The sequence below is a fragment of the Oreochromis aureus genome, linkage group 10, assembly GCF_013358895.1.
Source record: "Oreochromis aureus strain Israel breed Guangdong linkage group 10, ZZ_aureus, whole genome shotgun sequence".
Lineage (NCBI taxonomy): Eukaryota > Metazoa > Chordata > Actinopteri > Cichliformes > Cichlidae > Oreochromis > Oreochromis aureus.
In genome coordinates, this window is record NC_052951.1 from 23,093,838 (window position 1) to 23,118,911 (window position 25,074).

Here is a 25,074-nt window from a genome sequence, read left to right on the forward strand (position 1 = left end):
CGTACTGTACACAGTGTGTATGTGCGGAGGACAATGTGTGTGAGGCCCTTGGCTTAAACTGGAAGACTGTGTACAACAGGATGCAGTTTCACATTTCTAATGTAATTTCACTTTCAGTATTGAACTCTGAACTCATAACTACACATAGACGCTCAAATTTCGAACGGCCTTAGGTGCAATTTAAAAGGGTTATTCATTTACACTCTGCTGGCCTTTTTACACTCATTTCCACCCGCTCTCTTAGGAAAATGTAACAAAACATTTCTTTAATGTGAAAAAACCCCCCAAAGTGCTAACCTATAATATTATACATAACTCAGTGCATTGGAAAGCAGGAGGAAATGGACTGCACTATGACCTCTGGTCCAGGCTGCATATTGCGTGAGATGTTTCCCATGAAATCAAAAATACATTTCAACCAAAGTTGCTTTCTACTTATGAGACGTGTAGCTTGCCAACAAGCAGTGTATACAGATGTCCAAAATCTCCAAGGTTTTATGAAACCATCTGAAATATTAGTGTTTACCGTAACAGGATCTCATACAATGAGAGCCATTCTTTAAACCCACTTTTCCAATCATTCATGTATTTTGGAGGATCTGCGCAACTGAAAGTGATATAGAGGAAGGAAATACCTCTTGATTATACAGCACATAGATTCTCTGTGGATTAACTGCAGTTCTGCTGAACTAGACATTTTGGCAGCATTTGCATCATTGACAGACGTTTGTTTGCTGTTTGTCTGATTTTGTTGAATAAGCAAGGCATAAATCTTTTTTTTTAATAAATAACTACTTCATCATTATTAAGGAGTTTTGAATGTATTGAGTCTCAGCATTGAGACCTGGTCTTGTGGTGAGCCCAGTGTGGAGTGGAATTAGTGAAGATCCACTGAGAATTCATTTCCGTTCCGAGGTACTCAGACCTCTCTGGAAGCTGCTCAAAAATGTGCTTTTTTTCCCCTCCCTAACTTACTCCTAGTCTCCCTTTCTCCCTCTCTCTCTTCCTCAGTCTCTCTTTTTTCTTTGCCTCTTGCACGCAGATGCAGACACTTACCTCCGATCGTATATTCTACTTGTCTGTCCGCCCGCCCAAAAATACATCTCACCCTTTAAAGCACAATTTTTATCTTTTTTTTCTTAATTTAAAAAATGCCAGATGTTTTGAGGTTTTTTTGTAACACAGCTGTTATATTTAACCAACTAAATCAAATAAGGTTTTTGTGAGAACTTGTGAAGCGTTACAGTGCCTATAGTTTTACAGCATAAATGTAAAACAAGTAGAAAGGGAAGCAAAAAAAGTTAAAAAAGAGCCAGGACCTGGTAATTGAATTTAACTGATACTTTGGTCTGAGTACATACCGAGTTGTGTGTCTTGGCAGTGATGGTGCGAATGGCGTCTGTGTCCCAGATGACCAGATCGGCATCGGAGCCCACAGCAATCCGACCCTTACGAGGGTACAGGTTCAGGATCTTGGCTGCGTTAGTGCTGGTGACGGCCACAAACATGTTCTCATCCATCTTACCTGTAGTCTGAGAGCAAAACAAGCACAACACACGAGCAAATATTACTGGAAATGTCGAGACTGGATCCATTATCCATATATTAGCATTATGGAGCACACCCTACAGCATGTAGTCCTACTACTGAAGACACATTATTCAATTGACTGAATGGTGTATTTGTAGTATTAATGTAAATGCATGGAGGATATTTTAAAACTTTAGAATAAACTTTGTTGTGAAAACATCCATAAAAACAGTTTCAGATGATGCATTTTTCTTACATTTAAATCTCTCGACATAACACACTACAAGTAAGTGACGGTTCAATATTTTAGCATTAAAATATGAAGCTGTCATTAATGGGGGATTTCTTAGAAGATGAGTGGAAGCAGGGAAAACAGCTAGCCTTTGTCAACCTTTTAAAAATAGACCTACCGACAGTCGGTCCAAGTTTGGTGTGAGCCAGGATTCTAAGTACTTGTGCTAAGGAAATGTATTGAGTTTTATGTTTAAAAGCCTACCCAAATTTCAGAGCCAGCAATGCACTTTACAGCAAAGCTCAACAAGCCTGCATGTTAATTATACGGACACAGTGATATAGAGAAAAAAATAAGGCTAGAGTGCTGTTTAAAGGGGAAAAACAGAGGTGGACATGTAAAAAGAGACATAGTGGAGCTGCCGAGTGAGGCAGAAGCAAAAGAAACACCACAGGTGACTGCTAAAACAAAGCTAAGGGACATAAAGTTGCTGACGTTCCTCTGGGAAAATGGTAAAAATCAAATGAATCAAGATAAAAATAAAAATCAGACGTCACCATGCGCCTCTATCAGTATATGATTGTCCTCACCACAGCTTTGTCCCAAATGAGAGCCATCCTCTCCTCCACTCCATTGACACCTTCTGGGATCTGGGTGAAGTCATCCTTGCCAATGGCCTTCTGGGCCACGCTGAAGGTGCAGTGAGCGCTGCCAGTCACGCTCAGGTCTCCACTGGGAGGAGAAGAGGCATATTGAAGGTATTACACCAGGACAGTAAAGTCTGTGTACAGCATTACAGTTCTGTAAACATAAGTAAATATGCTTCTACTTCAGCAGGAGAAGCAAACCAAAACAGAAGAGGGACTGAAAGTAAAGAAGTATGCAGCGTGCCAGAGTTTGTCCTTCCAGTGTAAACCATTACTAATGTTTCCTGTTTCCACATGAAGCAGTAACTCACTTACCAGATGAAGTCCATTTCTTGCACAACAATTGCTGATTTTTCATAAGAAACACAAACTTTAGATGTATCTAAATCTAAAATCTAAACTGTAATAGCTATAATTTTATAACACAGTGGTGTTCACGGCACTTACAACAAACAACATTTCTGCACAGGCAAAGTAAAGTTTCAAAGGGGATGTGTACCTGGACAGGAGTGTGTTCAGATAGTCTGGAGTGGTAGGATCAGGGCTAAGAGGAGGTGATGTTACAAAAGAAGCTGCTTTGGCCCAATTCTTGCTCCAGTAATGTGTCCCATCAGTGCCCAGACTGGCTGTGATTGGCTCCCCAAACACAACATTTCCTGGGAAAGGAAAATCAGTCAAAACTTTGTTAGAAGTCAACAAAGTGCCAAGTGTGAGGGTCTCCATTTGCATAATCATCAGTTGCATTAGTGCACCTTTATTTTTATTTTGTCAGCAGTTTAGTCTCGCTAAAAGCTTTGGCAATTCATGTGAAAGTTTCCAGCAGGGGGACCATGCCAGCATCGGCAATGCACAAATTCCACTTGCTCAGTTGCAGCTGAGATTGTTCTCTTTCATGAACGGTTTGAGTCCTGTCACTAACACATGTGTGCTCTTATGCTTCTTCACAGTCCCTCGCACTAACATACATTTATTATTTCCTGGTTTTCATATAACAGCTCGGGAATGGAGCCAAACAAACGTGTCAAGCTCATAAACGCTCCTAATGGATTCACCTGAGTGCACAGAGAAGGCTATCTGAGGTCAGCAATCTGGTGTGTTAAAACCTCATTTGGCTTTCCACCAAAGACATTCAAACACATATTGTTCTTCTCTGCTTGTTTTCATCACATTCTCAAAAATTGTTAATTTCACAATCCATCTACGCCAGGCAGGCTCTTGGTTCACATCTGTTCTATCCTCTAAGGAAAAGTGTGTGTGACAGCTCAACCACAGAAAAGACCTGAACAACAAAGCTGAATGTTACTCTAAGAGTGGGATATTTTTTTCATTATACCAAACAGAGACAACTCAGCATATACATTTCTAGTCTTGGAAAACACAGAAAAAGAAAAACAAACATATAAAGGCCAGGACAAATTCTGCTTTTTACCTTTTTTCCGGGCCTGTGAGATGATGTCAGCAGCACTCTTGCTCATGACCCGTGTCACATAGAGTGGACAGTTGGTTTGGCTGGCGATGGTGATGGCACGAAATACCGCCTCTGCCTCCAGCTACAGACGAAAGAGCACAATGCGGTTGACTCGGGAATGTTTTTCCCATTAAGATTTTGTCAAACAAACTTCAAATATCACGACCGCAGCAAATTATACATTTTTGGAGCCGTATCATTTGAATAATTTATTTTGAACCCGGACGACAAGGAGAAGCTTATAATTTTAAAACTGGGCAAGTCAAGGACTGTTTCAGTTATATTGTGTTTGGGTAGTTAAATTTAATGCGATCAGCAAACAAATGCTTAAAAGAAACTTAAGTGAGGTCAGACTAACACCCAGTACTTGCAGATTTTCCAAGTTGGAAGGCTTTAAAAGCAAACATATTGGACACATTTTAGACACATGTCCACAATGAAAAGCACCTGGTGTTTTATTGTGATTATTGCATTTCTGAAATCTTCATCCCCATATTTGTAAATGCTGGCTAACGAGAACTAGAAATGACTTTAAATAAAAAAATTCTACAAAGGTTTCAAGTAGAAACGTCACTGCCTCCATATGATGCAAACACTGTTTTCTTTGAGTCCAGAGGGTCAGTCTGGCTTCAATGACCACTGAATTAGTACTGAATAAGATGGTGTACACTAATAGAGAAACACTTGTCTGACTTTGCCTGCTTAAGAAAATCATGTTACCAATTTTTAGATTCTTGAGACTCCACTCAGCTACTTGACATTATGATACTGGTGGGACAGGAACCCTCTGCAGCAGCACAGAATGGAAAATCCCAGACAAGTTGTTGAGCTGAAAGTGTGGCTTTGATTTTTGTTGTTTGCTGAAGAAACATTCACAGCAAAAACTGGATGAAACAAGAGACTTTTTTTTTTCACCCAGTGTCTCAAATGTATCTGAAACCACATGTGTGTAACAGGAACAACGTGTGTGTCTGAGGACCAGTCCAAAAATGTCACTGTGCACAATGTGATTCTTTACATGTACAACCATATTTGTATTGTTTGCACAAAAAAATGATAAATTATAACATGGCTAATTTATTTGAATACTTTTATATGACAGTCCATTTCAAAATGCTTGCACATGCAAATGATGCATAGTAGCTAATATTTAATATAGTGTATGGTGTGTGAATGTTAGACCTCTTCTGGCCTGCTCAGCACATGCCCCTCTGGTCCAGTGATACCCATCTGCAGCATCCGGGCCTGCTCCTGTTCAACACACATGCAAAAAGTCAACTGTTAGCTGCCCAGTTTATAGACATAATGTACCGTATGTAGAACTTTCTGGGAGGTCTTCATCAGTCTACAAACTTCAGAATGATAAACCGTTTCTGATTAGTTGTGCTTGTGTTAAGTACACGAACAGCAGTTTTAACATGTGGGTCTGTGCACGACTCAAAGCAAGGAAAATTTCACTTTCAGAACATCACCTAAAAGCAAAAACTCTGCTTTAAGGCATTAGTTTGCACCTTTCCTTGCATAGTGTCATTTAGAGTGACTGTCTGTGAGGTCAAAATGTATTATGGTGACATGCTTCTGCAAAAAAGGCTTTAAGCGAGCATCTCATACCAGTGGAAAATCAGTAATACTCTGTCTTAGAAGCCTACGATTGGTCAGGCAGCTAAAATTAAAGACGGAGACTATATCAGCCAAAGGTAAGACAACTTGTACTGTAACTGAAGAAACTAGTGGCATTCCTGTGGTCAGTGCTCCCCTCAGCTATCTGAGGAGAAAAACTTTGTTGCAAGGAGCAGGACCTGTTGATGACAGACGCAGAAAATCTAGACATGTCTACAAATGAGAGGAATCCCAGCTGTGTTACTACACGAAACAAATTTGTGGCTCTGATCAACATTGCTGCGCTGAGACTGTTCCCCTTCCCCAAACTCACACAGAAGAGGCTGCCTGGATGAAACAGCTCTACATTGGGCAAGCAAAAGCAGTTACAACCTATTGTTAGCAAGTAAAGTTTTTCAAGGTACATTTCTAATACTTATGCTGCCTTCAGGAGATGCCCATGAAGTTGTCACAATAGATGGCCCTATTGCTAAATCTGTTTGGAAAAGTTTAGAAATCTAGCATTGCTGATCTCGCTCCAAGGAAACATAGAGTCAGGCAAAAGTTATAGGATATGGGAATTATGGAAGTTGCAAACCCTTTCAGGAAAAAAGTAACTGAACTTTGCAGTACAAGAGTTTTGAGAGGGGAGTTTATCTCAAACCGGCATTTATTGGCCATTTGAAGATGAGAAGCTGCGCTTTGGCATTCGTTTCTATGCTTTTCCATGGCTATTGTTATAACAGAGCTCCCCAAGCTAGCTGAGAAGTGGGGTCCAGCCAAAAGACCAAAACACTCACCTAATCCACCTTAACAGAGATTTTTTTAATGCAGAGTAAGATGGAAGAAAGACTGAACTCTTCTAAGGATGTGTCCAGACACCCATGTGAGAAAGCTAATTTCTGCCACTTGTAACAGCAATATTATATTAATATTCTTTTGGCCATTGTTCACAACTCATTGCCAAATATGAAGAGGACCCTGCCCCAACCTGGACTAGGGAATCAGGTTGTAAAGCATATCCTCAGGTTCAGAGTTGCTACTTCTCCCCCGGCAGCTTTGCACTTAGCCACAAACATCTCCAGTGTATGCTTAAGGTTGAAGCCAGCAGAACCACATCATCTGCAAAAGCAAAGATGTGACCCACCCCTTGGGTGCATCTAGAACTTTGAGTTATAAAAGCTTGAACATAATCAGGGGCAGCTCTGGCAGCAAGTCTAAACAAGACACCTCTATCTTAGGTGGTCTAAAGTACAGTACATGACATAATCAAGTGTTCAGACATGTTGGTCTTACAGATGGAAATCAGACTTCCAAGTTAAAGTTGCAAACTGGATAGGAGAGCTGGGAATTGCAAAGAATCAGATCCAACACGCACCCACATACACACACAGTGACAGAATCCAGGCATGGTCTGGAGCTCTGACTAATACCAGCCCTCTCGATCCATCACCTATTACGGTTGATTCACTTTCATTTGTCCACAAAACGGCATAGCCCTGTATAAACTACACCCACACATTACAGTCCTACAGGAAACACAGTCTCCCTCTCATCAGTGACAGTGTGTTTAGTCTCTAAGTAGTGGAGATGCACTGTGATAAGACTAGAAAAGTGAACTGAAGTGAACTAAACTGAAATAAATCATACTAAACAAAAACATATCACAGAGTTGGACCTGGCACAAAAGTTCAGAAAAAAGAAAAACGAGGCAGTGAGGAAGCAATGGAGAAAAAAAAGGCGTCTGTAAGTGCACTCGTTTCCATTGTTACCTCAGCGATGATCTCGCCATTTTCAGCGTGGACCTGAGCGATGCCTCCCCGCTCTGCCAAGAAGGTAAAGACCTCATAGAGCTGGATGAGAAAGACACAGAAACATTGAAATTACAGTGGTACTTCTTTTATATTTCAAATCCTGCCTCGCTGTTTACTCAAAGAAAGGGCACTCCTTTTTAACTCAGAGGTCACCCATAAGCCACAATTTAAAAGAAGCCCACAATTTACATGATGTCTACTCCGACACGCTGCAATTATTGTGTGTGGTCTCCAGAAATGGTGAGAGTCATGTGGATGAACTGCAGTTGTTGTTATGTTGCTGTGCCACAGTTCCTTAGTGAGCTGCATGACATCAGTTTTTCAGGCTGGACTATTTCAGTTGAAACATGTGCTCCTTTGACCAACCAAATTAGGTACGGCTGTATGAGAAACAGAGTCCTGCCTCACACCCTCTGGCTTTCCACTGTTTTTTAAGTCCTTATAAAATCACAGTACGCATAAATCAAAGGCTGTGAACAATAATTATGTAGTCCTTTTTTTAGACACTTTGTCACCATTGGAGCCAAGTCACAGCCATTTTTTTTTTTTTGCATGTTGACTGTGAAGTTACAGGAAGTTGGCAATGACTCATTTTATATTGACTACAACTGGGATTTTGTGACACGGTGAAATAATAATAAAGGCCATGAAGTGAGCCCTTTCCTAATGTATGATGAATTGAGGACAAAAGCAACAGGCCTCAACAATTCAGTGCAAAACTAATATTAGGCCTTCGGTAACTTAAAATAGCTTTCAGAGTTAAAAAGTTGCAGCTGTGTCTCTTCAAAGGCACCATCTCCTCGCTGAGCCGAGTTGGAAAGATAGCAACACCAAAGCAAATTTTGCACTGAGCCTGGCATTTTTCAAAAATGTTGATTTTCCTGCCATCTCTGCACATCAAGCATGTGGGGAAAGCAGACTGCTGAGAACACGTAGAGTTTTAACACAGATATTAAAACAGCAAAACCTGGTCTTGAAAGTGTGTGCTACATTTAAGGCGCTCTACCTCACTGTTGCTCATCTGGTAGTAGTCCTTGTACGCCATGTACACCTGGAATGAGTTCACTCCTGTAAAAACAGTAAGTCAGCATGAGAGAAAGATAAAATGTGATAAGTTTTATGTAAAGTTTAATTACTTTAACTACTTTTAAACAAAATCTCCCAAAGCACTCCCCCCCATGAAGCTCTTATAGCACGCCATCAAGACCCACCCTTTTCCTTGATGAGATTATCCACCTCCTGCTTTACGCTGTCATTCCAGTGGGTGATGTCCACATGGAGAGAGTAGTCGCAGCAGGCTTTCTCATCAGCCCACTGCCTCCACTGGTCATGGGCCTCTATCAGACTGGCACCAGGCTCTGGCATCACATGGTCCACTGAAGAATAAAGGAAGACAAGTATTAGCAGACAGAAAGAAGGGAATGAATGCAAAAAGCGATACGACAGGTGAAGTGGCAAAGAGTTGACACAAGTGGGGTGGGCATAGTCACACGTAAGGAGACAAAGACAGGGCAGCGTCAGGATCTGTCTGCTGGTGCTTTTACTTTCTCCCTGTATTGTTTATCTTGCATAATCAGCTGTCTGTCTGAATTCCTGCAGTGCTCAGCCAGTGGGAAATAACCTTGTCAGATGTCACATTGCATTTTGTACATCTCTATCTGGGTACAGGTGTCCTTGCACAAAAATTGAGCGACTTTACCTACTTTTATATTTGGCTGTGTAGCCACAATCAGATTTTTTATTAATAAGAATGGTGCTCGTTTCGATGCAAGTTCTTAAATGCATCATGAATGCTTAGCATGGATGCTGCTTGCATTAGCACAAGCACATATAATTACATACATAATGTGTATATTTGCATGATTTTCTGTGCAGATTAGAAAAGCACACAGTGTCTCTGTTTGTGGACACAACAGGATCACGGTGCACAAAATATCCTGCTACATCTAACTCAGCTGTAATAAAATAAGGCCTCCTGCTGCCTTGCCACCTGACTGCCTTCTTTATCTTATTAAAGACAACCCAATCTGCTTATGCTAATAGGATATAGCTGAAAACAGCAGTCGCATACATACACACAGACACACACACACAAAACAATGGCAAACGCTCAGTGTCAACACTTTGTTTTGTTCACCATCTCTCAACACAACCTCATTTGCTAGTTAAGACAGACATGTACAATATAAAAAAACAAAAAACACACAAGCAGACAGCAGAGTACACATTTCCACTTTCTAACCCCCTGGAATATAATCCCTCTATGAATGGAGCTCATGAACAGAGCTTACTACAGTAGCACGCCTGTTAGTGGCTTTGTCTGTTTGAAAACAGGGCCAACAGGCAGCAGAGGAGCAGTCAGCCCAAAAGAAGTTTTAATGAAACTGCAGCATCTACCAACTGTGACAGTGTCTCATCCCTAACCTACATGAAGTTCACAAACACACAAAAGGAAAAAGCTGTACTCAAACCAGACATGGGAGAATGACACTGATGCCCTATTTCTTTGGGAGTAGTGTTTCACTCTATAACCCCCACCAGTCATCGCCCTCCACGCTCAGTCTTTTGTATGGTCCTCTTTCGTAGTGGGACCAAAACCTTTTCCCATGCCTCCCTTTCTCTTTTCCTCTGTCTGGCGTTCAGCCATCCCTCCCCTCGCTGCATTTTCTTTTTAGCTTTTTTCTGAAAAAGCTTTACTATTATCAGCTTCACTGTGTGGATGACCTTTCCTGCAGCTCTTACCGATCATGGTTGTCCCACCAGCAAGAGCAGCCTTTGATCCCTGGGCAAAGTCATCCACAGTTGTGGTTCCACGATATGGCATCTGGAAGTGGGTGTGGATGTCGATACCACCGGGGATCACCATCTTCCCATTGGCCTCAATGGTTTTCACACCACCAGGCACAATCAGATTGTCACCAATCTGCCTGTCAAGTGAAGATGATGTTATCATAACTATATTAAAACCTGTCCATAAATTTACACAAACAAAATATATGTATTACTTCCCCTTTTTGATTATTTATCAAAGCTGAGATGCCAATTATTCAAATTCAGAGAACCAAATTATTCCAGAAAGGAAGACCACATAGCAAAAGGCAAAAAAAATGTTTAATGGGTATGAATCGAAAGCAGAAAAAAAACTAAGTGAAACAAAGTCAGCCAAGCCTGAAGCGGGACAATGTCGCCATCCAACACATTAACATTTCGCTTCTGTTAAAAAGTACTTTTGTAGAGGACACAAGTTAGACAGGCAGGCAGGCAGAAGCCAGTGTCTCTGTGAGTTTGCCAACAGTCCAATAGTGCCGCCGGCATGTGGGTGTTTATCATGCAACACCAGTCTTTCTGTGGGCTCCTCTCTCTGAGCTGCCTCACTTAGGGGCAACGGGGACAACTGGGAATTCAAGTGGCGACAAAACAACGGGGAAAGCGAGCGAGACAGTTCCACTGTCCTACCCCAGCTCGGTCTGACGGGGTCAAGAACAGCTGTTATCAGTTTAACTGTTACCGCTAAGTTCAGAATGTTAGTTTCATTTCAACGCTACTAGCAGTCTGCATTCATGTCGTAATTCTTAAATTGCTTCGGATTTCCTCATCTGTGTTTTGGACCAAGGGTTTATAAGACTGCTATTCATTATGTAGCTGGTGTTCACTTAGACTGTAATGTTTGCTCTTCACTTAAGCTTTAAAACTACCATTGCAAGTGGAGCAACCAGTTTTCAACCACTACTGCCTTAGGATCAAATAGCATTCAAAAACTAATAATCTAATCATGATTAGACTCATTAACCTTCAAGGCCCAAGGTGCTCCTTTCACATCTTTTTTTAATACTGTTTTACCCTGGTATAGGTAATTATTTCCAAAGAAGCCCTTTTGATTTTGATTTTCTTCAAGAACTTTAAGATTATCTGTGTTTCAGGGTTAAAATATTTGAATTTCTACAGCAGCACTATGCACCTTCAGGGGCGAGAAGCATTTAAATATAAAGGGGACAAGTAAGATACCACATAGCTCAGACAGAAAATAGTTGATGAGGTGAACTATAAGTGGAGGGATGAAACCAAATGGGAAGAGGTGTGAGCAGAGCAGAAAGGAGGACAGTGGAATACTTACTTAATGAGGCCATCCTCCATGTAGATATCGGCATGGAAGGACTGGTCATCATTAACGATCCTTCCGCCTTTGATCAGAAGCCTGTCGCTCTGTAGAGAAAGAGATGGGCAGAGTGGAGAGAAAAGGAGGGAGGGTGGGGTTGGAGGGGATGAAATACGATAACAATTATGATTCTACGCAACGTTGTGTCAAGAAAGCTGGAAACATAGGCAAGTAAATTCCAGTGGAGGATGATTTACTAAGCCACAATATTACTGTACAAGAATTAGAACTGTACTCTGTTTGTCTGTAGTGAGATTATCTCCTTATTTCTTTCCACCCACAGGATATGAACAATGATTCATTCATGGCTGCTAGAGAGGGGTACATGTGGTGGTCGTGTCCCATGCAAACACATCTCACATAGCATAACTATATGGACCACCCAGTAAGTCTGCGTGCCCAGAAAAACAACCAAGATTTGCGAGGAAATGTCTTTATTTATTTGATGAACATCAACTAGTGTCAATTACTGCACAACTCATTACCCACTTTTCAGATGGCAAATGATTACATGACATTCAATATCTGGATCGAATTAAGTCAGATCTGTAACAAAAATACTGGTTGCACTGATACATAAACTGACTATGAACCCATATATATGTGAAGAGCTCTGTGTACAGAGTATTATAACCTCCTGCATCCACACATGGGGACATTATATTCTGGCTTTGTCTGCATCATAGACTTCATTCTACTTGTGTTACGCTGTAAAATAAACTCAATGTCCCCTTGTGAGAACATGCTCACAAGGGGACATGTATGTAACAAAGTATGTAAAAAAATTCACAACAAATAGCTAGAAAAAAGTAAAAATGCTCCCCAAACAACAGCTCTGGTGTCAGCAGGTTAAACAGCATCCTTCAGTCTTTTGCTCAATGAAACCTTTACTTGAAAGGGGGTCCAGTAAATCACCATAATTTTCAGACCTTTCCCTTCTTTTAAAATTAAAATTACTCCAGACATAGGGATGTCATCTGGGAGGCTGATGTTGTTGAAGCTCAAGCTGCTTTTAAGGTCATGGATTAACATCGTAACCACATTTATCCAGATTCTGTTATGCAATAATTTTAACCGTCAATGTTTTTTTCTCAGCGTAATCGTTTTATCCAATAGACCAAATGCAATCACCAATTGATCACTCAGTCATTTCATGAAGCAGACAATTTCTGATCTGTGTTACAAAATAATGTAAATATCATATAATCCCTACAGAGGTAACGAACATGTTCCAAAGTAAAACTAAAAAGCAACACTAAGTCTGAGGAGCCTTGTGCCAAAATCTTTTGATGTTTTGTGGCCTGATTTGGGTGTTGTCATGACGCCACACAGTCAGACAAGAACAATTTGCTGCTGCACCATGGGCCGACTCTAGCAGATCACTGCCATGGCAACGGGTTGACTAGAGGGAGAGAAGCAAGAGAGGAAAGACAGCGTGCGCCTGGTTTTGCTGATATGCTGGCTTTGCTGACTGGTTGAGTGTACAACTGACTGTACAACAGGGCTAAGGGTTTACAGACGTAGACGGAGCAAAACGAGCAAGCTCAAAATATCTTCTTCATACAGGACTTGCTCAATAAAACAAATATGATGTAAGTAATTGAACATATCAATGCGTTAGGAAATTTAGCCTTGGATAACCTTATCACAATGACTTCATGACAAAGCTTTTTTTCCCTTCACTTCATTCCACCACCTCAACCTTCTCCTTATATGTGGAGCTCTCCACTTATGATTTAACAATAGGGTTCAAAGGTATATTTATTTGGGAGAATCCGTTCTCCTGTCCGCTTCCTCATTGCTGCTATAAATGGTCAGTTTCTTAAAGTATGTCTGAGTTAAATTACCCAGTGAATTTCAGGCACAATCAACAAATATTTGCACTTATCTGCTTCACAAATTAAAAAAAAAAAACTGCTTTACTTATCAGCATATAGGTTTAATTCTTTTCTGTTTAGAACTGTTTTTAGGACAAAACAAGGCTTCTGCACATGTCATCCTCAGGTGTTGGAGCTTGTGATGGGCGACTTGTGACATTTTTTCGAATAGATAACAAATAAAATAATCAATACTGAAAAATTTGTTGCGACCTGCAGTATTTAACTTCTGTGTGACCTTCATAGATAATTAGTTCTTTTTTTTTTTTTTATTTATTGATTTTTTTCTAAAAGGAATTAGTAATCGAATTAGTTCGTTTAAAAAAGCATCGACATTACACTGAAAACCAAACAAATACAGCCTTATTTATATATCCAGTCTCTAAAAAGACAAGACGTAATTCCTTGGTCTGCTAAGAGGAACACACCATATTTTCCCATCAGCAGATGTGTGCAACAATTTACAGCCGCTGGCCGTGGACCCAGAGTTTCATCATTATAATAAACTGCAGCAATTCCTTTGAACATAACAACAGGAAAAATAAAAGTATTATCGTGTACATAGCTCGAATATCTGCTGAGCTCAAAGACACACACAATGTGGCTATTCATGAGTTGTGTGGTAGTGATTGCACATATTAGGTGGTGGTGGTGGTGGTAGTGATGGACTAGTGCGAACCAGAACCCAGAGTCTTCCCAAGCAACCACACCCTGAAGCAACACATTACAACACACAGTCATCAACTCCTGGAACACCACACTAGCATAGATCATACTGCAAAGCTCATTGCCTTCATTAGCTTAGAGAGAACGCCTTCCAAAGAGTGCTCTGTCATAATAATTTAACATGACAACATTATTGAATGTGAATAGGGAGTGCACACAGATAACTTTCATAGCATTCCAGTAAAGGAAACAGACAATAAATTTGTCATTTAATCAAAAAAGGTACAAAAGATGCCCAATGCTGTAAAACTATTGTAACAAAATCAGTCTTTGCATGTGACTAAATGGTATTTTCCTTATCATTTTTTAACATTCTTTGACAGATCACAACCTAAGATGACCATAACCCAGAAAAGATTTTTCAGTTATTGTTATAATGACAGCTCCTGATGGATTTGATGTTAACCAAGTGATTAATCAATTGTTGCAGCTTTACAGCTTTCAGTTTAAATGGTGGTTAAAAGCAGCTTGTAATGAGTCAAAGGAAAAACGCAATAATTGCATCTGCCCACAAAAAATGAATGCAACCAAATCTGATTCTGCAAAATCTGAAATATGATCTCCTAGTCATGACTTATGGTGTTAAATATGAGACATTAGTGTTTGCAAAATGTTGTGATGTATCAATGAAGTTGACCTCTGATTTTTGTAGATTAAAAAATTTATTTTGTGGTCTCAGTAGCTTTGAGGTTTGCCCACTCAGTTCTAATCAGTTCATCCTTGAGTCCCATCCCAGACTCAAAGAAAATCTTTCAAGGATTCAAAAGCTACTGAATTCAGACTACCTCGGATCTCTAAAATTGGAAGTTTTTTTGTTTTTCTTTTTTAATCACTCGGAAACTATGGTTACGAGTCACTGCTGTTTCATTAACATGAATAAGAATCTCTATTATAAATATTATTGAATTAATAGTCAGATAGAGACCTGCTTACATCAGCAGCATCAGACATGAAGAGGTTTTACCTGATTTATAATACTGCAGCGATGGGTGTGCCATCATGCATGGGTGACTTACTGAAGTGCCCCTCCTCTCTCTCTCTGTCTGGCACACACACAAACACACACTCATTTTACCCTTTTCAATTTCTGGCCACTGGCTGATGACAACATGCAGGAGACCACAATCACTTAACAATCAATAGCTTTCCATTTCCGTTACAACCCAGTAACTGACCATTGCTGAATTGCTCTGGACTGCATTTCACATTAGACTCTTTTTACACTCAGTGGAAACCAAGATGCTGAAACGCTTCATGCCAGCAGCTCATGTCATCGGTGCAATATCTAACAAGACAGATTTTTTTAAAAAGCAAAAAGCATGCCCAAAAAATTGTTTCAATAATAATACAAACCATAAACTAGGCGCAGAATGCGTGGCCAACCTGTCGAGCCTTTTTAAAGACACATAATAAAAACAACGAGTTTTCCGCTGACATTTCTTCATCACACTTCATTAACAAAACTCAGACTCAACGTTTACTGTGGCTTTTTCATCAATTCTGTGACAAACAGCCACAAACTGTGACAGTAACCATTTCATCTGACCACAAACAGCAATGTTGCTCATATTATTATTACAAATATATGTCATGTGACATCATGGCGGGTGAGACTGTTAAAGAATGCATATGGAATATTTCAAAATGTGTTTTCTACATCACATTCATGATTATCAAAACAACATACAAGAAAAAAATTGTAAGTAGTGAGTGAAGGGAGATAGCTCATCACCTCATTTATGAAATTCTTAGTCCAACTTTTGTCTGTTTGTCTGTCTATACCACAAGACAAATGTGGTTTTGTAATAGTGACACTGGTGGATTCCAACCCTCTGTGCTATCCTGTGGTTACGGGAATAAACCAAAACATTTGTTACATCTTTAACGAGACAGTACTGTCCACATAATGAACTCATGCCACAGCTGTTACTTTTTGCTGCAGCTTCGGCTTCGACAAGAACTATTAAATATCATTCAGTGGCTAATGTGGTATTCACGAGTCCTGGGTCTAAGATTGGACTGCATGACCACAGTGGTCTTAAGATGGTGGATTCAGTGCACGGCTAATAACATGCTTTGACAGTCTTGATGCAAAAAGGAGAGTAAAGACAGCTTAATGAGGTCCTAAGACGAAGAAGGCCTCATAATTTTACTTTTTTTCTTTAACTTTGTTGAACAAAGTTAACTGTGCTCACACATAGCTGAAGAAAGATACTGTAGACTAGTCATTGTGGATTTTCTATAATAGCCGTTAATTTAAGTTTCGAAAATACAATGTCTGGCTACTGTTTTGAATTAACTTCTCTTATACAGGATCATTCGACTGGCGAGGGACCAGAATTTCCAGATTGACAACATTCTTGACCCGGACCGGTGACTGGTGGGTTAGCCTCCCATGTGTCCAATTATGAGCTGGTCCATTTCATGCATGCGCAACGCACGCACAGGGGTGGAGGCTACACATCATTTACAGCCACATGCTAACGTGGCTATCATTAGGAAGCTATTTGGTACAAGTACATGTTTCTGACAACAAGCATAATAAGACATTTAAAATGCCTTCACTAAACTAGACCTGGATATTTTAAAGAAGCTAACAAAGGCAAAATGGCTAACACTGAAGCTAGCTAAAGCTCAGAGCCAGGTAGAAGCAAACGGCTTCGGAAAGAACCTCAGTGAGCAGAGAAAGGTTGAGAGCAATTACGAGGAAAACTAAGGTCTGTGTGAAAAAGAGATAAGGGTCCTGTCATCTGCTGAAGTTATAAAGATAATGGAAAATGTAAGTAATTGGTATTTGTTTTGTTGTATAAATCTGTTAAACCTTCTTTTATCTGGTTATAGAAACTACTTTTTAGTTAATTTTTTTTTTTACCTCATTCCTCTTTTGTAAAGTTTCATTCTCATTTCTTTTATTATGAAAATAAAAATGTCATAATAAAAAAATATTGTTTGTTTGCATAAACTCAATTTCTTAATATGTGCCATACTGGAGTTTACAGAAAACTGCGAAACAGAGCATTTTATCCATGTCAGTGCTAAAATAATTTAGTCACTAAGCTGTTTCCTGACAGAGTCAATGGTCATACTGAGACAAAACCACGTCTTCAAGCCACTTAAAGAAGTCCAGACGCTTTTCTTTTCAAGCTCCTTAGACACTTCTAAAAATCTAATGACATAAGAAGAAAATATTTATTTTACCTTAGAAGGGTGATAAATGCTATTCTGTTTTTTGGGTTTTTTTTGTGGGATTTGGATCTTCGGGCAGAATATGCACAAGAGACATGAACGATGTTGATGTTGATCTTGATTTGCTCTTCCCAGGGTCACTAACTATGTCCTCATTTGTCAATCGCATAACTATTGCAGCACCGACTCTTCGAAATGGAAAAGTCTCCCTGGGTTGGCAGTAAATAGTAGCCACTGTTAGAAATTACACATTTGCAAGGACTACTGCATGCAACCGATTCAGTACTCAAAGTGTACCAGTTGTTTTCCTTCCAGTTTTTTTTCCAGTTACTATTTATTTATGAAAGTCAGTACACCACTGTGTAGTATAATTATAATATGCAAGTAAAGTGCAGTATCATATTTGGGACTTATTTCTTTTCAGTTGCTCAAAAGGGGAAACAACTTTTTAGCTCAGAAATAATGCAAATGTCCAAATCACACATGTTGAAGCTTAAATATTTTCAACACACTGGCACTTCCATCACAGTACTAATGGTGATTTGTGTAAAATTGTGCTCAAGTATCTCTCTTTTAGAGTTCTACTGGGTTTTTTGTGTGTTATTTTTTAAGACATATCACTGTTACAGAGGAGCATGCTTGGAGACCAACTGATATTAGTGTATTGCCAATATATTGGTATCAGAATATATAATGTCTGATAAATGACAACCAAAAAAGTAAAAAAAAGACAAGAAAAATACACTTCAATAGTATTATGAGTACTGATATTGCATAGCTTGTCTACCAGATAGCAATCAACAGCACAAACAAAACAACCATGTGATCTGAGCAGTTTAAACAAGTAAAGCTCGTCTCCTGGATTTTCAAATCCCGCTATGAGAATTGGTCTTACAAATCCTGTATCGGTGGGGTTCTAAACATACCAAATCATTCATGTATTAGAGTAACTAAGCTTTGCAGGTGCCAAAAAACATACCCTTCACAATTTCAAAGTCAAATATATCATAAAAAAACATTCAGCATCAAATCACCAGAGCTTAAATTACATTTGTCTTAAAAATAATACATCACAAAAGTTTTCAGATGATTCAGTTTATTTCCTGAATGTGGCATTGAAACAGCTTGAAATGAAGAAATAATATTGTATACATATAGTTTTATTGGAAGATTTTCTGGATATGATTAAATTTATAATTAATACACTGTGTTTCCCTCCGGGTGACAATCTAAGCACAATTTTTACCAGAAACTTATGCCCACTCTCTGAAGTGTGCATGACCTATTCTCAAAGCTTTGGCACTGATTAAACTGCTGTGTTAATCACTAATTTAGGACAGCTGGTGGATTAGCTTTAACACAAGCATCACGCAAACATCGCAACTATCTTAAGTCACTCTCACAAGTAGTATTCTCAGCTCAAACAAATGTAGAGGCTGTTAATGCCTTTCTTTAAACTAAGCTGATGAAATTATGCTAGAAATCTGAATTATAAAGAAACGTGTTCCGTCCACCTGCTTTTTTTCTTTTGATACACTTTACAGTCAGTAGTGAGACCTTTTGTCTGCTACAGATACAACTTCTTACAAGTGCTGATCTGTTATATTTCTGGAAGCAAAACACTGTGAAGTTCAGATGGAAAGAAATCCAAACAAACTTGTCATTCAGCTCTTAACAAAGAACAAAGTGCCAAAAATAAAATGCCTATTACTGCACGGGAAGCTGTCATTTTCTGTTACACAAGCCGGCAGTAATCAAAAATAGACGGCAGGATGTTGTTCTTACTACTATGCTGACATCGACACACACGTTTTTTCCACTTTCACCGGACTGGGGGGAGAAGCGCTCATAAAGTGGGATGCAAAGTACTAATATCTCCTTCATGGTGCTTAATGAAAGGGAACGGTCCTGGAAAACTCGAGTGCGACAAAATAGGTCAAAGGGGCTGAGGAGGAGGAGGACATTAGAGGAGACCTCCATTAGCTGTGGCAGAGATCCTCGCGTCTGTAAGGAGGGGGGCATGGGGAGGCAGGCGGGGACCAGTGGAAGAGGGACGTCATCTTGAATCTGCACCAGTGCCTCTGCTGCAGCCCTGTTGCCTAGCAGTCAAAAATATTTACTGTTCAGCAAAAAGTGTGCAGGATTTTTTTTCACATTCTGGAAAAGTGAAAACAATGAGACTTATCCATCTAAATTAATCGCAGGGGCCCCTGCCAGTTAAGGTCTGGAATGTTGATCTTGTGATAGGCTGGAGTAGTGTAACCGTGCAACAATCTGGATCTGATTGGGCCAGACAGGTTGAATTTTTAACTCTCTCAGTCAAGAAGTTTGAGAAATGCCTGTTTGTGCGCATGTGTGTCAAAACACATCCCCGCAATGACAGAAGGGCTGTATTTTCCTGCCATCACAACTGTATGTTTGTTTCCATGGTGAGTTGCGCGGCAATGTCTGGGTGGCCGTGGGGTATTTTGTTTGCTCTCAAGCCCACTTTGCTGCAGTCTGCATGGTGACGGTACAGTCTGGTGTGGCAGGGATCTGATTTGTGGAGCGTCGACAGGGGGAACGGGTTTCACTCACAGATGCTCACTCCAGCTGGAGGGGATTACGGATGACATGTAACCGCCTGGAACAACACTGTGGCTGCAGTGAGTGGGTATAAGGAATAAAAGGGACCACACCTAGAAATATGAAAGGGCAGTTCTAAAACCCAAACGAAAGAAAACGCTTTAATAGAACGGACAGGCTTGGAAATGAAGAGTCGTGTCGGGAAGGAGGCTTAGAAATAGGTAGAGCGTTTAAGGTCCTCCTGTGTAAGAATTAATAGCTGCTTTCACCCATGAACTTCAGACAGTTTCTAGGGAATCAGGTTGAGAGGCAGCACACACTACATCCACTCACCACTAAAGAATGTACCAGACAATACAATATTCACACACCAGCATACTCCAGCATCGACAACATCAAATGCACCTCTGTTGAAGTACAGATGTGAAAACAGCTTACAAACTCAATGATTCCATGGCATCAACAGTCTATGAAGAGTTGTTTGTCCAGTTACAGAGTTAAAAGACAAATGATTCATTTTGCTTACAGCAGGGGTGTTCAACTCCAGGCCCCAAGGACCAGTTTCCTGCAGGTTTTAGATGTGTCCTTGATCCAACACAGCTGATTTAAATGGCTAAATAACCTCCTCAACATGTCTTTAAGTTCTCCAGAGGCCTGGTAATGAACTAATTTGATTCAGGTGTGTTGACCCAGGGTGAGATCTAAAACCTGCAGGACACCGACCCTTGAGGACTGGAGTTGGACACTCCTGGCTTACAGTGAAAAAAAAAAGGTTATTTAAATGAAACAGATGCCAACCTCTGGGGCAGCAATGGGGCAGAATCACCTTTAAATCTACACATAGTGATATGATATGCACACAAGTGGTTCTCTGGTGTCTGTGTAGCCCCCATTACTAATTAACCAACCAACTAACCAAAACCTAACTATGTCAAGCATAATAAATTGCTATTCATTATATTTCCATTTTTTATTGCTTGTGTATATAGTAGATCTTCCATGTAATTAGCAAAGCCTGTTGTTTCCTATTGTTTAGGGTCATAACTTCATTTCGATCGTACACTCTCTATAAAACGTGGATGTACTCCACGGTCACGTCTCCTTTTGTTGGGGAAGTCCTGTGTTGAAGCTGCAGCCTGAACATTTTGGCTGTGGCCATCTTGTTTTTTTGAAACCAGATGGAAACCGACTGGTCATACAGTAGCAATTTGTCAATTACAAGGTAGCCATGCCTTGATGCATAACCTGCTTTATCATCAAAGAAATTTAGTTTCAGCTGCTCTCTTACTCACCACGAGTCACAAAGCAGATAGGTCTGCATGGTTGATTTGGTAGAATTTTAAACCAGATGCAACCCCAAAAGGATTTGTGTTCCCTTCTAGAATTGAAGTGGACTCTTTCACTTGTTGGGAAAATATGTAAACCACTACACTACGGAGCCACTTAATGTTTATTAACATGATGCGATTTTAATAAGACTTGAAACTAGTGCTGAAGAACATAAACTCATTAGGAAAGGCCAGTGGCTCATGTGAGCAATGGGCTCATTTCCTCATAAACTTCTATACAGTATGACCTCATTTTGTAACCCAAGAGTTCGGCCCTTGTTGGCTATAACAAAGAATCCAAGTTCCTCCGTACTGGCTTTAGTTCTCAGACAAGAAGGCTATGGCCATCTTTTATATACATGTTTATGGTTTAGATACAGGAAAGACAAAGACAACAGTCTGTGCTTGTAACAAGAGGTTCTTGCTTTAGTCTGCTTTTACTGAAACAACGTGACACTTTCAATTCTCCTGGCTTGTCTGCATGTGCATAAACCAATAATGCAAGTATTGTGTGTTTGCATTTCTAAGAAGCTGATCAAATGGTTGGAGGGGAATCACTACTACCATAAACTCCAAATCAAACAACAACATGTGTTGTTAGTCCATACATTGTTGGACATAAAATACATTTCTCATAAAGTTATTGGAGGTGGGACTCACCAGACCCCCGACGATATGATATTATCACAATATTTCACTCACGATACAATATTATTGCAATTTTTAACATTTGGTGATAAGCTCAGTATTGCAATAACATCTACTGCAATTTATCACCTTTTTTCAACTGCAAATGATGTCCTCAAAGTAAGAATTTGTCAATATCGGTTTTATCCAATAACATAAAGTTATCGACATCGTTTTTTGGGGAGGGGTTTTTTGCTCCAAAATGAAACTGTCAAGCAACACTGTCACTAAAACCTTCCATAAATGTTGCCATAAGATGGAGTCAGTCTGCCATGAGTCTGCAATTGAATAAGATCAAGTGGAAATTTTATACTCTGTCAAGCTAAGTGTGTCCAATTTATGGTAAGTTTGCTCGACTAACCTTGTCTCAGGATGATGGTGCAGGAGACGAGCCCTCTTGGGGCCCAGGGTCATCGCTTGTTGTTAGACTAATATATTTTCAAGTATTTGTTATTTATTCATTTATTAATATCAATATTATCAATATTTTTATACAATATCGCCACACAAAATATTCCAATATGCCAAACTGATTTTTTCCCTACACCCTTAGAGGCTATGGTTATAACTTGGATGTAGGAAAGAACGTAGTACACCCTACCTTGTCAACTGGACGCAAACAGATTTGGGAGGAACCCACTCAGTGGTTGACCCAGACATTGTTTCAAATCACTTTTCAAAAGCACTTAAATACTGTTGGAATAGTCACCCATATGTTGAGATCAGACCATAATTAAATTCATAAAACAGTGAAAAGTGTGGTTGCTTACATCATAAATTACTCCCCTTCAACTGAAACAGCATGAAGCAGCTTTAGGACGTCCATGAAAAACTTGTATTGTGGTACTTTCTGTCAGCCTGTGTTAATGTGCTGCTTACAACTGGAGCTTTTCTAAATCCACAAAAAAGCAAGTTCAGTAACCAAATATGATATATCTTGAGGCGATGAACCAGCGTAGCTTACTCATGTTACTTTTGCTGTTACTTTATTGCTGCATGTGTGTGTATTTTTGACACAATTAGCATTTCCTCTGCATGTTTAAAACCCTCAAACCTACAAAACATCATTTTCTTTAGACACTATTGCCATTCAAATTACCAGCTCTTCTAAAAATGCCTTCACTATTTTCACGTATTTTCATCTCCTAATTTTACAGTAATAACATTTACAAAAAAAAAAAAATCCCTCAGTTTACTCCCATTGTGTACAATCAGCTGAGGAGATAAGAATAAGGCAAAGTCTCCCACATCTGAGCAACACACCCCGAACTGCAGCCTGAGCTTCAACAATGAGAGCTGGAAAACAGGCGTTTCAGATGCTCACACACAGAAAGAAAAAAAGCAGAGGGAGAGGTTCCTCTGCAGTTGTAACACACACCAACACCCAGCTGGCTGGCTGTGTAACACCAGTCTGCCCTGAATTCAACCCCCCACCCCGCTCCACCCTGAATGCTCTGAGCCGACCCTGAATCTTTCTCCTTGTGGTGATGCAGAAACACAAGCGCCCCTTCACAAGGCCAGCTTATCACAGATGGGCGTGTATTTCCCCCACCTCTCTTTTCCTCCTGTCCCTCTCACTCTCTGCTGCTGCACCAGCCTGAAAGACAAACCCTGTCTATGATTTCTGAGGCCCCCCCTATGAAATCACAGAGAGGGCTTTTTTCTGCAATAAAACAATAAAGGGCTTCAGGAGAAACAATGAGTTAATGTATAATAAGTGACCATTATTTTTAGGACCCCCCCCCCCCCTCCTTTTTTTCACTAATTTGCAAGCATCCAGGGCATTGTGACCAGAATGTGCCATGATACTTTTATGTATGTCATTAAATCACTGTGCACCAAAATGGCAAGAAGGCTATTCGAAAAATGAGATCAACATTACTGTTCAATATCCTCCCATGAACAAGACCATCTGGGCCTTAAAAAGCCCCACAAGGGTTGGACACGTTCTTCTAATATCTTTACGCTGTAAATCTAGGTGGAGTGTAGGGGAATAAATCTAATTAACTGCATTATGCTAAATATATAAGAATGAGTTACATATTTTAAATCACCATAAAGTCTCCGTTATGCAATGAAGACAGCAGAATTCCCTGCATAAACCTTACAGTGATTTTTTTAATGGGCGAGCCGGTATCCGTTCTGCACAACGGCATGGATCGCTTCAACAAAGAGGATGCAGGACACCTTTAAGAAAACGCCTTATCTCCCTGCCTGACTGTCACTATGGTAGCCAGACATGCCATATCATTGTGCGCATTGTTCCAGCGGCTTCCTGCAGTCGGCTCTGACAATAGAAAGAGCATTTTCATGTTGCTCTGGGCTTGCACCGGTGTATGTGATAAAGATCCATCGCAGCGGCGCAAAAAAACGCTAAAACCTTCTGCAGTGATTTGAAGCAGCAGCCATCAAAGTTCCTGCAGCCAGTGAAGCAGAAATAACTCTTTACTCACTGTGATCTTTGGGATGTTCTTTTTTCCTTGATAAGACATCTTCTGTCCGATTCCACCTTTTCTTTTTTTTTAAAAAAAAATACCGAGCTTTTAAAAGCGATATTCCCCCTTTTATGGATGCTGCAGCGGCCCTCGCCTGGATGGGAGCTTCAAGGAATAGTCGCCCCTCTTGTCTGTGCGATGTGGAGTGGCTCGCAGAGTGCTATGGGAGCGTCTGTGGTCCAGGCACACGGCCCCTCCCTCAGTATGCTCAGTTTGGAAAGCGTGATGTCACAATCTTTCCACCGGAGGGCGCAGTGGAGAAGCTGGTGAACAGCCTCCAGCCGGCATCCTCTTCTTTGCGTTACACTGCTGTCACACGTTGTTTTTTTGTTTTTTGTTTTTTTTTTTACATAAAGTGTGCTGCGTATCCAATATCTGTCATCACTGACCTATCCGAGATGCCTCTTGCCTCAGAAATAGCAAAGTCCTTGAAGCAGCTGGTTTTGAGGCGCACTAGTTTGTGGTGTAGTCTGTGCCTGTGTGTTTACGGCTGAAGTCACTAAGGTCTGATTGATTAGGGGAAAATTGGCAGAACTAAGAGGAAACAAAGGAACACGGGATAGAAATCACCATCGTTATTATAAACAATATGTAATGGAAAGATTTACTTATTTTAAACATGTCCACTGGCCTCACTGCCGTGTGTTAATCATACATATTGGATGTTTAAATTTTTGCCAGTCTCCTAAATAGGTTTATTGGCAAGAAAAAAAATATTCCCTTTGAAATTGTAGACCTTATATCAGTCATAACCAGGAGATTGT

At 40.1% G+C, this 25,074-nt stretch overlaps 1 protein-coding gene across 3 annotated transcripts in view; it reads right to left on the reverse strand.

Moving 5' to 3' along the window:
• Positions 1-25,074, reverse strand: part of dpysl3 (dihydropyrimidinase like 3) — a 46,047-nt gene that overhangs the window by 8,766 nt on the left and 12,207 nt on the right. For 2 of the 3 annotated variants that reach the window (XM_031725954.2, XM_039618494.1), the window contains exons 2-11: positions 11,405-11,493; positions 10,033-10,217; positions 8,502-8,666; positions 8,297-8,358; positions 7,249-7,329; positions 5,060-5,128; positions 3,839-3,959; positions 2,909-3,065; positions 2,353-2,494; positions 1,362-1,532 (exon numbers count right to left, since the gene is read on the reverse strand). In XM_031725954.2, coding sequence (XP_031581814.2) covers positions 1,362-1,532; positions 2,353-2,494; positions 2,909-3,065; positions 3,839-3,959; positions 5,060-5,128; positions 7,249-7,329; positions 8,297-8,358; positions 8,502-8,666; positions 10,033-10,217; positions 11,405-11,493 — 1,242 coding nt within the window. Of the gene's footprint in view, positions 1-1,361; positions 1,533-2,352; positions 2,495-2,908; positions 3,066-3,838; positions 3,960-5,059; positions 5,129-7,248; positions 7,330-8,296; positions 8,359-8,501; positions 8,667-10,032; positions 10,218-11,404; positions 11,494-24,268; positions 24,468-25,074 lie in introns of those variants that run through there. The other variant, XM_031725955.2, reaches the window with a different exon arrangement.